This window comes from Heloderma suspectum, chromosome 1 (genome assembly GCF_057233095.1).
Source record: "Heloderma suspectum isolate Gila_16-S chromosome 1, 16-S_ref, whole genome shotgun sequence".
In the NCBI taxonomy this organism is placed as follows: Eukaryota; Metazoa; Chordata; class Lepidosauria; order Squamata; family Helodermatidae; genus Heloderma; species Heloderma suspectum.
The window spans coordinates 190,152,863-190,166,845 of NC_139458.1; the positions used below are offsets into that span (position 1 = coordinate 190,152,863).

The 13,983-nt window shown below is 42.1% G+C and overlaps 2 protein-coding genes across 2 annotated transcripts in view; both read left to right on the forward strand.

Annotated features, from left to right (window-relative positions):
* HOXD3 (homeobox D3) overlaps positions 1–13,983 on the forward strand; it is a 50,623-nt gene that overhangs the window by 14,342 nt on the left and 22,298 nt on the right. The window contains exon 2 of the mRNA XM_084813691.1: positions 1,673–1,699. The gene's annotated coding sequence lies outside the window, so the exon portion shown is untranslated. The remainder of the gene's footprint in view (positions 1–1,672; positions 1,700–13,983) is intronic.
* On the forward strand, positions 5,685–6,901 carry HOXD4 (homeobox D4). The gene is made up of 2 exons (XM_084829811.1): positions 5,685–6,123; positions 6,606–6,901. The coding sequence occupies exons 1-2, from the start codon at positions 5,685–5,687 to the stop codon at positions 6,899–6,901; spliced, it is 735 nt and encodes a 244-aa protein (XP_084685937.1).

The window sequence follows — 13,983 nt, forward strand, 5'->3', positions numbered from 1 at the left end:
CGGTACTCACTCACAGTGGAATTCACACGTTTCTTTCCTCAAATGCAATTAAGGGGCGAGTTAGACTGCCAGTTTGGCTGCTTTCTTCACACAACTATTTTTAAAAGCCTGGCCTAACCGCTACACACGCACGCCCACACTCATGTCTCCCGTGCATGATCCTTGCTATTTTGGACTACTGAAATCCCGTAGAACACAGAGTCGTCACCCCCCCCCCCTTTCTCTTTTTCTTCCAGGCCCTCTTTATTTAAGTGAATAAAAGTTTAAAGCTGGAGGTTATTTATTGTTCCGTCGAGATAAGTCCTGAGTGGCTCTTTCGAAGCACGTGATTCCAATAAACTTTGTTTTATGGCTTGAGAGTTGACAAGCCAAAATATAATTCCCACCATAAATTAGTTTAAGAGCATACAAGTGCAGATGCTTTAGTTCCTGGAAGGCAGTGACAGGGAAAGTGCTAGGCAAGAGCCCTCTGCCTGAATCCAAGCGTCAGGAGGTCCTTTTCTTCTCTCGGGCTCCTTCCTCTTCCCTTTGGGAAAGCTTACAGTAAGTCTCTTCTTCCTCTCAATCGTGAGCTAGTTTCCCCAGTGACTTTGCTGTGCTTTTGATACATGAAGGATTAGAGCAGGGAATATTATAGGAATAGCTTTGAATCGGATTTGCTCCATGCAAAACTCCAGACACGGTTCAATTGCTTAAGCTAAGAGTTGCGTTGTTGTTGTTGTTGTTATTACCAACCCGCTAGATCATTATTCAATGTTTCACTGTAGAGATTTCCCCCTTAATGGCCCTGTTATTCTAGAAAGAAGCTGAAGGAAGGCAGGGGAGGGGAAACCCTTGAGACAAGAAGGTACAACAAATTATGGAATTATGGCTACCCACTTAAACTATCCTGTGTGTTTATACAGCCCTTCTCAAAGAGAATGCAAGCCACACAATGGATGTTATAAAGGAAATGGTTTTTTAAATGAATAAATTAATTAACTTGGTAATACTGTTTGAAAACTTTTTTAAAAAAAAGAGTATGTCTGCCTCCACATAGGTGATTATGTAGAACTTACTTGTTTTTGAAAAGAAAAACACACAAAGAGAAAAGGAAGTCCTATTTAAGTAAGCCTTATAATTAAATATATAATTATAGGGTCATGTTAAGAAAATTGTGTTGACTTTTAGGGCATGAATCTTAAAGTAATCGAGATACGTGAATTGATAGGTGGTTATGAGGCTTCAGGAATTCTGTACACTAGAAAGGGTAAGATTTCTATCATGTTGGGATGAAGCCAGTGAAGATGGCCCTGTGAAGGCTGACTGCCACAGATATAATGTTCTGTAGAAGTAGAGATGAAATTGATAGTCAAAAAGATCCTTTGAAATAATATGATATATTTGACTAAGACATTTAATTTGGCTGGTTCCTTTCATATCCCTCTCCTCATCATTATCAAAATAATAAGTAAACATAAACAGAAGGGGAGAGTCACCAATGAGAAAATGTGTGCTAATTTTTTGCCTTTAAAGGCAGTGCCTCTGTTCTCAAAATTGCTCATGGATACATGGAGAGAGAGCTGCAAAATACAGGTTTTCCAAATCACAATCAATATCCTCAATACACGAAATAAAACACTATCAAAAATGGGTGTCTTCAATTTATTTTCTCTCTTTTTAATTGCAACAGGTTCGGAACGATGGAAGGACATCTACAGTAAGTGAACTCTTTCCTTTTTGCAGAATTTGCTGGGCTTCCAAACATTACTTTGGAAACACTGAGTTTGTAAACAGAGACCATTTTATTCTTGATGTTCCTATGTGGTTGTTGGTACTGGATGGCTCTTGGGGCTTCAGCTTGCTTTCTTCCATCCTTCTCCATGTCTACAACTACAAATAGCAGCAAACGCTGATCGTACAGTTTCTAGGGAGATAATTACAGGACTGAACAGGTGCAAGTTGTCATATTCTGCCTCTCACAAGCACTTTCCAACTAATGAGCAGGATTAGCATTTTAACAGGATAAAGTTATGCTGTGTCTCCCTGTGCAAATGTTGAATCTATCATGTATAGAACTGTTGGCCGCCTTTTTCCTGTAGATTCAAAATGCAGTTCTTATTTGTGGTCTGATCCTACAGCCTGTGAGAATGAATGGATGTTCTAATGGTGCGTCATGGTCTAGAGATGTTTGTTTATCTCCTCCCTTCAGCCTAAACAAGTTTATTTGGGAATAAAGGCCCGTTTGTTTCAATGAAGGTATCTTCCAAGCAAATAGGCGTAGGATCGCAACCAAGGTGTTATAATGATGACATTGCTACTCTGATTCAATGATCTTTTCCAGAGATCGAGTGGCTGACATTTATATGAATTGTAGGAGGAAAGGGGATAGTATTACCATCTGAACACAGGGGAAGTGGATTAATTGTGAGTTATTTTGGAGGAAGAAATAATTTGGGAGATAGAGGGAAGGAGGGAGGTGGTTCCATTTCAACAAAGGAGAGAGAGAGGAGAGAATACAACTAGTTCAATGGTTGTGACTTTCTATGGCACAATAATATGTATTAATGTATTTTAGCCTGATGTTTTCGAATACAATGTATTACTTTCCTATTTAGAAAATGAAAACCACTGGCTTGTTAAGTTCCTCAGCCCTCTAAATGCGATTCTTTTCAGCAAAGCTTCTCTCTCCTTCCCTGCACCTCCCACCTTCCTCTTGCTCTCTGAGAAACTTCTCTTGCTACCTTTACGTTCCAGGCTGATATATCGATCTCTGTTTAAAATTGCAATATTGCTTGTGTATGGTTTTTTGATGGCTTTAAACCACTAAGGAGAAGACAGGATTTCTCACATCTTCTTTCCTAGATAAACCCCTATGCTCTTGGCTCTTGATTCAGCTTTCTTTGGCCAGCCCTTAAAACTCTCTTAAAGAAAAACCCACCCTTTCTTTTCTATTCTTTCTACTTCTTTTTTTAAAAAAGGAAAAAAAAATCTTCCTTAAACTTAGCTCTAGCATACTGATTATGAACCAGAATACAAAAAGGCCTGCTGGATCAAAAGAATTTGTATGGGCAGTTGAGCAGGAGGTGAATATTTAACGCTTTTGTTCATCAATAACTCCTTTGGCTTTGACCTGTCTGAGCAAGTCCCGCAATAAGGTGAAACACAGGTCACAGCGTCTCACAAATATGAAAATCTGTGCTATTGCACAAAATATTGGGGTGATTTTTATTTTATTTTTTTTGCTCCCTTGGACGACTCCTGCTCCATGCATTCATGGTTCTCCCCCACCCGGAAAGTAACATATTTTGCTAAACCTCCCCAGAAAGAGTATCATCTGTAGAGTAGGCTGCTTGGGTACATTCAGCATTTCTTGGTTAAATACTTATTAATCAAAAGGAACAAGGGTGTCTAATTAGAAATTATCCTTCTAATTAGAAATTATAACACCCCTTCAGTAAACTCAGAAAATACGTATGGAACGGATTCCGAAATTTCTTAAAGAGAGCCACTTGCTTTCCTCTTTTTGCCATAAGATGCAAACGCCACCCGCCTTCCAAGGAAAGGAGCAGTTCTCTTTTTAAGAAGCTATTTACTCACAAATGCTTAATGTCCTACACTCTCTCTCTCTCTCTCTCTCTCAAGGTTTGTTGGTTAGAACGGTAGAGGGAGGGATCTGACCACAAGACAGTACACAGGAATCGGGTCCGCCACAATGAATGAACTTCTGGATTCTACTGTGTTGTTGTTGACAGAGTAGAAATATGAAAAAAATGGGATGTTTGTCAATGATTTAGAATGACCTCCCGCCCTGCCCTTCACCATAAACGCTACTGCATGAAAAACAGAAGATGGTGCTTAAGGTTTAGATACTCCCTGCTTTTAGGAGTTATAGCTTAAAGCTAGTGGCATAAAAGTAAAAGTCTGTTTTTTAAAGAAAACGAATAGTTCTCTTTCTCCTGGAAGAGACAGTCACTTTGTACCAGAACTTTTATTTTGGTGTTGAAAGATGATTATTTTACAAAAATTAGTTGAAATCCCTTCCTTTTCTTGCAAGTAAACCCCTAGCATTTGAAATGTTAAGTGCAATTTCATTTCCTTGAGTACACATTATTTAAATGCTGAAGCATCCAGAGCATTTCTCGCACAGGCTCTCAGCAATCCGTTGTTAGAAATCTTGAGACACCGTGATAGAGATCAATGTCACAATAACACTTTTAATTTTTTGGTTTGTTTTCCTATGAAATCGTTACATTCTTCCAATCCATAATTTTCAGACCTTTACCCCAACAGAGAGTAGTATGCATTTCTTCGGAGAGTCAGAGGAATCCCAACCTTACAGTGATGCTGCCTTTGTTCCCTCTGTAGATGAAAACAGAATGTTATTACGTTGTCTATATATACCCTGTAGAACCGAATTTGTGTGGTATTTACATAGTCACAGATTCGATTCTAGGGGAATATATGGGCGATGCAAAAACTTCACCTTTCTGCAAATGGTTAGAAGTGTTAAAGGTAGAAGATATCCAAAGAAACATGTATGCTGGATTATATTGCCTTACACTGGTATACTATGACAATTTTTCATAGTTCCTTGTTTGTTGTTTAGTAATGCATCCCATCACAAACCTGTTCATAAAAAAATAATTAGTACAAAGAATCTGGAAAGAAAATGCTAGTTGGCCAGTGAAAATGCTTGGTAAAAAAAAGGATGATGATAATGATAGTAATAATTAATAATAATACAGTGGGTGGCCAGAATAACTGTGATATAAGTGATCCCCCACACACTTAATTTCCCATGCTCCAATGTTCTCCAGATTTTAAGGCTAACATTGGATGTCCCTGGAAACAGTAACATCGTTTTAATTGTTACAAACAATTGGCTATTGGAATGATCTGATTAAACTTGATTTTTTTAATGCCTTTTTAAAAAGAAAAGTTGAACTTCACAGTTCTATGTTTCTTGTTATCTGTGTGTTTTTTAAAACAACAACGTTTGTTTTGACACTTACAAAGCAAATTCGAACCTAGTTACTCATTGCCTAACTTTATTCTGCCCAACTAGATTCTGGTAACTTTTGGTTGACCCCTACCAAACAATGGCAGGGCCGATCTATTGTACGTCCTATTGCCTCCTATTGCCGTCTTGTTTGATGTCTTCTTCTGGTTTCCTATCCTTTCCGTGATGTTTAATGCTTGCTTCACCCTTGCTGCTTTCATCTCTTTGGCACTTCTTTTGCTGAAATGTAACCCACTAATGTTTTCATACGATTGCCAAAAATGTAAGCTAAAGGGCATCAAAGGTTAGAAAAGTCAGGGGAGACAAAAGGCTTTGATTTACCTGGGGGAGGGGGGGAAGAGGGCAGATGGGGTGGGGTGGGCTGGGGGCTGGGGATGTCACTGAACGGGCCATCATTTGATGAATCGTGTTTTATGGCATTCATATCTCCTTTGGAAGGAGGGGGGGGCACGATTCGGATAGCATGTGGGTCCGTTTGATTACCCGTATATTATTTAGTGAAATTTGTGGAAATTATGAGGTGCACACACAAATCCAGTGAAAAACCTCCCTGCCTCCGGATTGGCTGAGGCGGTCACGTGGCTGCCTAACTTTATTCAGTTGACAGCAAGTAGGAGGGCTCTGTGGAAGGAGAAAAAAAGACAACACGAGAAAAATTAGTATTTTCCACCTTCCGAAATTAATGGCCATGAGTTCGTATATGGTAAACTCTAAGTATGTGGACCCCAAATTTCCCCCTTGCGAGGAATATCTGCAGAACAGCTACCTAGCTGAGCAGGGCTCAGACTATTACGGGGCTTCCCAAGGCTCAGACTTCCCGCATCAGGGAATCTATCCACGGCCAACCTACAGCGAGCAGCCCTACAGTTGTAGCAATGCCCAGGGCTCTGCAGTGCAGCCGCGGGGTCACGGGCAGGAGCAATCCGACCCAGCGAGCCACTTTCCCGGGCAAGCTGAGCACTGCCCGCCGCCTCCAGTGCCGGCCACGAGGACCTGCAACCCGCAGCCGAACCTCAAAAGCCCCAGCGGGTCACCCGCGGCAGCAGCAGGAGCGGCAGCAGCAGCAATTAAGCCGCCAGCGGTGGTTTATCCCTGGATGAAGAAAGTCCACGTTAACTCGGGTAAGCCGCAGCTTCTTGTGTCCATCTCTTCCTCCCCAGGCACCCGACACACACCTCTTACCCGCCCCCGCTCCCTCCCCACCGGCCCGAAGTCTTCTCCAGATTCCACGATGAGAGATATGGAGTTTAAATCGAGGTAGCCAATTACACTCGCCATAAATTTTTATGACTGAGGAAATAGGCCTCTCGGCCATGTGGCTGAAATAGAAGGAGATTCCATTTCAGAAAAATCCTGGTGATTTTTTTAAAGTCCACCATGTGAGCGAGTGAATGAATGAGAGAGAGAGAGAGAGAGAGAGAGAGAAGGAAAGAAGGCAAGCCCATCTGTTATAAGCAGCAAATGTAATGGTGTATATAATGGCTTCATAGTCGCTCGTGGGTCTCATTTTGCTTTCGCAGTGTCTAGTGAGCAAGTCAAGATAGCTTGTGAGTTTTTTGGGGGGTCGCTGTTAAGTCCTGCCTATTATTTTTCTCTCCCTCAGTGAATCCTAATTACACCGGAGGAGAACCTAAACGCTCCAGAACAGCCTACACGAGGCAGCAAGTCCTTGAACTGGAAAAGGAATTCCATTTTAACCGGTACTTGACTAGGCGCCGCCGGATTGAAATAGCTCACACTTTGTGTCTTTCTGAACGCCAGATCAAGATCTGGTTTCAGAACAGGAGGATGAAGTGGAAAAAAGACCACAAACTGCCCAACACGAAAGGCCGATCCTCTAGTTCTTCCTCTGCCTCCAGCCAACACTTACAGACGGTTTCCAAGGAGCATCAGACTTGACAACTTTGTAGAAAACTTGAAAATGGTCTGTTTCAGTGATTTGAGTCGGAATTAAACTGCCCAGGACGCACACGGACGGGGACACACACACACACACACACACACACACACACACGATACAGCTACCCAAACACAGAGAGCTACAGAAACACACAGGCTGGCTAAGCAGAAATCTGCATGTAGCAGCTAACTCCCAAAGTGTCCTGCTCTTACTTTAAGATACTGGAGACAAACCCAACGTTCTTATGGACCTCAGTAGGAAAAACGCAAAACTGCACAACCATGCAAACAAACTTTGCATCCAGGTGGTGAGAAAGTGATATCTATATCTCTCTCTATATATATCTATATATAAATATAGTATTTTTAAAAAATAAAAGTCCTTTGTTGAGACACCATTGCAAACCAATCAGGCATTTGGTGCTGCGCCTGAAATCTGCAAGGGAAGATTTGGGTGCTTGATTCCGAGTTGTTTTCTTGTTTCCCCATTCTGTGCCATTCCGGGTTGTGGATTTGGGTAAGTCCAAATCTGGAGTCTGCGCTGAAAAACATGTGAACTCTGCCCCACCGCTGCATTATCATTAAAATAAAATTAAAAGTTTACCCGTTCCTCTAACTTTTTTCAGAAATATTTTAAAACTATGAAGTGAAACGGGTTGTTTTTTTATTGTATTAGTGTATTTATTTATTTGTTGGTTAGGTAAAGTAAAAGAAAAGGGTTAGAGAAGAGTCAAACCAAAAATACAAAAGAGGATGAAAGCGAGTATTCCCCCCACCCCTCCACCCAATGTTTCTGAGATGTGGTTTATGAAAGCAGAGAACTTTATCTCCTTCCTCTCTTCCTCCTTGCCTTACCCCGTTTTCGGATTGTTCTGTATATAGGAAAACGTTTTCTAGCTTTTAGAGATGAGCAGGAACCATGAACCTTTTGAAATTGAATGGAATAAAAACGTTTCCTTTTGTTCATGAGTTGTTCTTTGAGCCAAGGGGCGGGGGAGAAAATAAATTGTAAACAAAGAAGGAAAGAAAACAAACAAAAATTGTAGTGAATATTCCAAGTGATCTGTGACATCAAAGAAAATTATTTTCTAATCAGACTAGGTGATGTGTTTTACTTTACATATATTTTGAATTCAACTGTTGTGTTAGTTTAAAAACGTAATGGACTGGATGTTTTGGCTGGAAAGGATTGAGTTTCTTTTGATTCAAACCCTAATGTGAAAACTCGGATATATCTTAAGGTAATTTCTGAGAAACGGGAAATCCTTGGTGAGGGAAGACTAGGTCCTGATATAGTTTGGCATAAACCCCCATGCCTCTTGGACCGATGTGTAAGGGTGTGTGTTTATTATTTGTTTTTAAACAGCAACCAGGATTTGCGGAGAGTATGTTAACCGATCAGATCGTAAAGGAAGCTAAAAGAGTAGTTCCTTCCAATTACACTTTGGGAAAGGTGCCAAACCAAGATTCCACCCCCCACCCCACCCCCACACACTTGCTGCCCAAACACATAGGCAAAGCTTCTAGCAACTGGAAAAGCTGGAAGGAGGCGATGGGTTCGTTTGTTAAGTCCGCATTCCCCTCAGATTTATAGTCCACGTTTACTCGGAAGTAAATCACCTCATTTCGATGGCACTTCGTCCATAGTGCGTGTGCCTAGGGTTTGCAGTTTTCAAGTGCATTCTGAATTCCAAGTACGGAAATATCTGGACCCCAGGAATGGAATGTAGCATCCTCTGTGTTGGTTTTCAAAGGGCAAAATCGCGTCATTGGATTCGTCTTATAGTAGACCAAGTTCTGAAGGCTTTCCTCGATCTAAAAAGAGAAATGGGCGGTGGTGGTGAGGAGGAGGGGGGGGATCTGTGTTTCTACTTTCTGCACAATACTACCAGGGATTCATAGCCTAGCAGCTCGTTCTGGCCGCTGTGTTTTCCCTGAGGTAAGGATGCTTATTTGGAAGTCAGGCCCGAGGATCGGGACCTCCGAAGACGGGTCCTTTTGTGTCAGGCCTTGGAGCTCCTTCTTTGTTCTCCACCTCCTTCTCAGGCTCAGACCCGTCCAGGGCTTCCCTTGAATATCCGCCCGTCGTGATATTAAAGATGGATATTCCTGCATTCTCCGCGTCATTGTCTCTATGACAAAAAAGCGCCGGGTTCATACATAGTGAAGGCATCTTCTTTTCTGACGCCTTCACGTTGAGAGGCTGAAAAGGTGTTTTTTCCCCCCGCTGTATTTTTTTTTTCTTTTTACTGAAGTTCGGCTAAATTGTAGGACCAGGTTCATCCAGAGGACAAATTTTCTATTCGATTAGCTGTATTTCAGCCTGGAGGAATGACCTCTAAACCCTTAACCTCTTGGACCTGGAGGAGTCCCCTTTGCCTTTTCTGCAGCACAGAAAAGCAGCGAGAGGCAGCCATCGGGAAGCCCGGGCCTCAGATGCTGAGATTAAAAACCCTAAAGTCCTTTTAAAAGAAAAAGCAAAAGTACAAGCACCAGTCTAACCCCGGATGGATGTTCACTATGCTCAGATTTCATCTAGTCCCTGTCAAGAACCTTGTCTCAACAGAAGCTCTGGATTAGTTTGTTTTAAGAAAAGGGAAGCCAGCCCTTGCTGACTTAAGGCATGTGTTGAGTCGTTTGTGTCCCTGGCAGCATGTCGTTTTGGAGGGGAAGCCAGCAGTCCTGGCTTCCTTACAGCCATTGAATCGCCTCCTACAACATCCTCACTAGGATGCCCGCCCTACTAAATTCGTTGGGGTTCAGTTAAGTGCCTGTTCCTATTCCATATTTATTCGGAAGTTCAATGGGCATTCCCTAGTAAGTGTGCATAGGATGCCAGACCAATATCTTGGAGGGGGGGGGGCAGCAGCACGGCGCTCAGAATCTGCCAGGGGATAAGGCAAGAAAGGAGAATTTCCCTTTGTGTGTTCAGCATTCTCTCCATCCTGAGCATATTCAGTAGGAAGTTATAGTCCAGCGACTTCAAGGGACCTGACTTGTAACTTCAAATGTGTTTGGGACTGAAGACATGAAGCCTAGTCGATAGATAGATAGACAGACAGACAGACAGAAGCAGATCTATCTATCATCTCCAGAAGTAAGTCCCGCTGATTTCAGTGGCATTTAGGCTATGGGAAGGGTGGGCAGCTGAATAATGTTTGGGGTAAGAGAAAGGCTAAAATGCTAAATGCACTTACAAGGAAATAATCCCCCATTGAGCCCAGTGGCCCTTACTTCTGAGTAAACATGTTTCGAATGGGGCTGCCAATGGGACAAATTTGACTTCACAACGTGCGAAGAAAACAGAACTGGCCCAAGGTCCTTTTGTAATGTTAATCTCCTCTGGACAAATGTTGGGTTCAAACTCTTAAAAGTCGTGTGGGGTGGGTGGAGGAGAATTCCCTTGGCGGGGGAGCGGGTTGTTTTCTTTTTTTGAAAGTCTTAAATCTTCATTGCATTTATGTTGGTCAACCCTTGAAAGAGAATGATGGAAGTGGCAGAGTATCAAAGGGTTTCTATTTGATAGGTCTGAGATGTAAACATTTGGCCAAAAATGAATTAGAACACACCTACCCACACCACATCACCCCCTTCACTTCCTACCATCTTTTCCCACATGTAGGGGGAGGGAAATGACTACTATGATGGTAATGATAATTCTAATTATACTTGTTCTCAGCTATGCTGAAAGTGGGGTGGGGGGTATCTTCCCCCCCTTACAGATACAAAGTTGTATATTCCTATGACTTTTGTGATGAAGCTGCATTGTCCAACGGCAGTTCTCTGTGGTTACCCTGAGATGTTTTATAGACTTTGCCAATGTTTTTGCTGCCTCTGATTAAAGAACTATTTATACAAATTATTTTGGTCTAAGTCCTCCATATGTGTACATGTTTTTGACACAATAAAAAGCGTAAAGATTGATATTCTATTTCTTGACTGGAACAAGGTAGAATGGATACCTACCAAAGATCATTCATAACATAGAATATCCTCCCTTATATAAAAAAGGAAGAGACATGTTTGCCATCTCAGAGATTAAGTCCACATATCCAATTGTGAAAAGAACAGATTATTATTCTCTGGAGTGTTGCTGTCTGTATTTCAAGGCCCTGTTCAGTTTGCAGGCAGATCCTATGCATGGCTACTGAGATGGAAGTCCCGCTGATTTCAAGTGAGGGTGCAAAGGATTGCAGCTTTACGCTCTACTCCAAGGGATGTTGACTTGGAACCAACTGAGATCCATAGGCTTATTCCCAAGTGAACTTGCATAGGATTCACTTGGGGGTTGGACTTGATGGTCTTATATGCCCCTTCCAACCCTACTATTCTATGATTCTAGGATTGTACCTTTATATTTCAGACCTCAACATATGTATTACTCAGAAGTACATTCCAATAATCTCAGCCGCAGTTACTTCCAACTAGATTAGCATAACAGCCAGATTTGGAATTAAGACTTCAGTCCTCTTCAGACTTACCTGCAAGTAAGAGCCAATGACCACAGTGGGACTTGCTTTGGAATCAACATGAATAGGATATTGCTCTAAGTCCCACTGACTTCAGTGGAGCTTATTCCTGAGTAAATGTGACCAGGATCAAGGGCTGTGTGCGTGAAAAGTAAAAAGAGACAAGGCACTGATATGCATGTCTTTATTTTAAAGATGTCTCTGTTGCCCTTCAGCGAAGCTTTCAGGGCGGTATACCAAACAAAAAACAAAAAACCAGGATACAAACTCAAATAACATGTAATCGGTTACAGAGCATGTCACAATATGCTGTGGTATTACTCATTTGCTTTGCCTGATATCACTTATTTTCACTCTTTTTTGGTGAACCTTTAATACGAACTTAAGCATTTTATACATGCCTTAATTCCTGACCCTTGAAGTCATGATTTGGCAGTGTCCCACTCATTTCCATGGGACTTACGCCCCCAGTTTTGGCCAGGATCCAAAGAATCTTGTCACTAATTCTGTCCAAGTAGAGCTTTGGTCGCTTTCTTGGGCAGCAGATCCCTTCAGATCTCTCATGATAAACTGGTTTAGAAATGGAGAGGAGTTTCCAAGGCAGTGTGTTATGGCGCGCGCACGTGTGTCCACCCCCAGGTTAAAACAACAACTACAATCCCACTGGGTTCAGCAAACGCTTGGATGGGATTAAAGTAGTTCTTTGGATCCAGGCCAACTTTGAAGGTCAGGGTGCCAAACAATTATTAACCAAAGCCTTTAGTCAGTTTTTAGTGAGTTTGTGTGCTTGAAAACTACAGAACAATATCAAGCAGTCTATTATATACAGCATTTTAGAGAGTTCACATATATTACCCCAGTTCTTACAACAAGCCTGTAAAGTAGGCCAATATTATTCCCATATTACAGAAGGGAGAGGGGAGGGGGTTGGTGTCATGCCTAAGGCCTCCTGGTGAGTTTCATGGCTGAGATGAGATCTGATAGTTACACCACTCATGGCTATGCTATATTCAGTGGAGGCTGGTGGTTCCCATTTCAGTGGGGCTGTGAATCCATTCTGGGTTTCAGTCAGAACCAGCCAGAACTCTAAAGAAGCTATCCAAGGTGCTGAACCCATTTTGGGACTAGGGTTCAGCACCTTGGATAGCTCCTTTAGAGTTCTGGATAATTCTGACTAAATGCCAGCCCCACCCAAAAGGAACCACCAGCCTCCACTGGCCTAAGGCCTCCTGGTGAGTTCTACTCATGGCTATACTACACTTCTCATATTTGATGTTAAATGCTGCCCTGATAGACACAAGCATACACAAACACACACTAGACCACGACCAACCCATCTACAGGGAGAAATCTCCCCCCCCCCCACGCAGTAAAGTTGTCCATCCCTGCTTTCCCCCACCCACCGACCCACCCTCAGAAAGACACTATCATGTCACTATCATATGCATTTTTTATTCTCTGGTAACTGAGTTCAATGGACTTGCTGCTTCCACCAGGGAAGTATGTTAAGGCCGACTTCCTACACACACTTACTTGGGAATATGTCTGATTGAACTAAATGGAACTCATTTGGTTGAGAATAAACATGCATAGCATGTATCAGGACTGCATCCAGAGCTCCATCTGTTATGTATTTACTCTGAATTTTTACACATTTAGCCACTGATTTTGATGGGATTTACTTCCAAGTTTCTTAGGATTGCAGGCTTAGCCAAAAATCCACAAAACCTTGAGATGTAATCCACATCCCACTGAAATCTACTGCAAAATTCCCATTGGTTTTAAGGGAGCAGGGTTGCATCCTTTGTCTGGAGTAGTCCCACTCACGTGATTAGTGCAATAATTCCAGCATGAATGTGCACTGGACTGCAGCCTAAGGTTGTACTGGAAGTACAGGAGCCATGATGCCACATGGAGAGCTCCAATACATTGTACTGGATGGCCTTCTATATTAGGTCTTCCACCACCACCACCATCACCATAATGATGATGAGGGATCCAGACAGTCATACTTATTGATTTCTAAGTATATATAAGTCTGGATCCAACCTACTACTATCGTGATGAGGAGGAGAAGGAGGAGGACGAAAATAAGGTCAATTACAATCAATAAGAGTTGTTTCCAGGGGAATGTCTTTGGGATCAGGGTATTATTGTATACATCATAATCAGTATGTGGGAGAATCACATTCTAGACTTGGTGCTCCAGATCAGAGGTGGGCAGAGTTTATTTACATGATCGAACTGGAGCCTAGTGGAAAGGACATAACACTTAGAATAAAAGAATTCTCAGTCCAGGAATTTGTTCTGAGTACCAGAACTGAATAGAACTCACAGTCCTTCCACATAAAAACCCACTCCTAGTTACTCTAAACTTTCTTCACCTCAGCAGTACAAATAATGTGTGTGTGTGTGTGGGGGGGTGTATTTTGTTGGTACTACTGTTAATCAAATGGGAGTAAAAAATCCTTGGTGATCTACTGAACCCCCCTCCCGAGATCTACCAGTAGGTCCCGATCTACCTTCTGCCCAGCCCTGCTCCAGACTCTAAAAGAAGGCGAGCCATTATCTTCTGTTGTCAGTCATTATCTTCGTAGGACTCAAGACACAGTG

Excerpts from the sequence above, each read along its gene's own strand:
- HOXD4 (XM_084829811.1), top strand. The coding sequence starts at position 5,685 with ATGGCCATGAGTTCGTATATGGTAAACTCTAAGTATGTGGACCCCAAA. Across the intron at positions 6,124-6,605 it reads GAAAGTCCACGTTAACTCGG|TGAATCCTAATTACACCGGA; the intron begins GTAAGCCGCAGC and ends TCTCTCCCTCAG.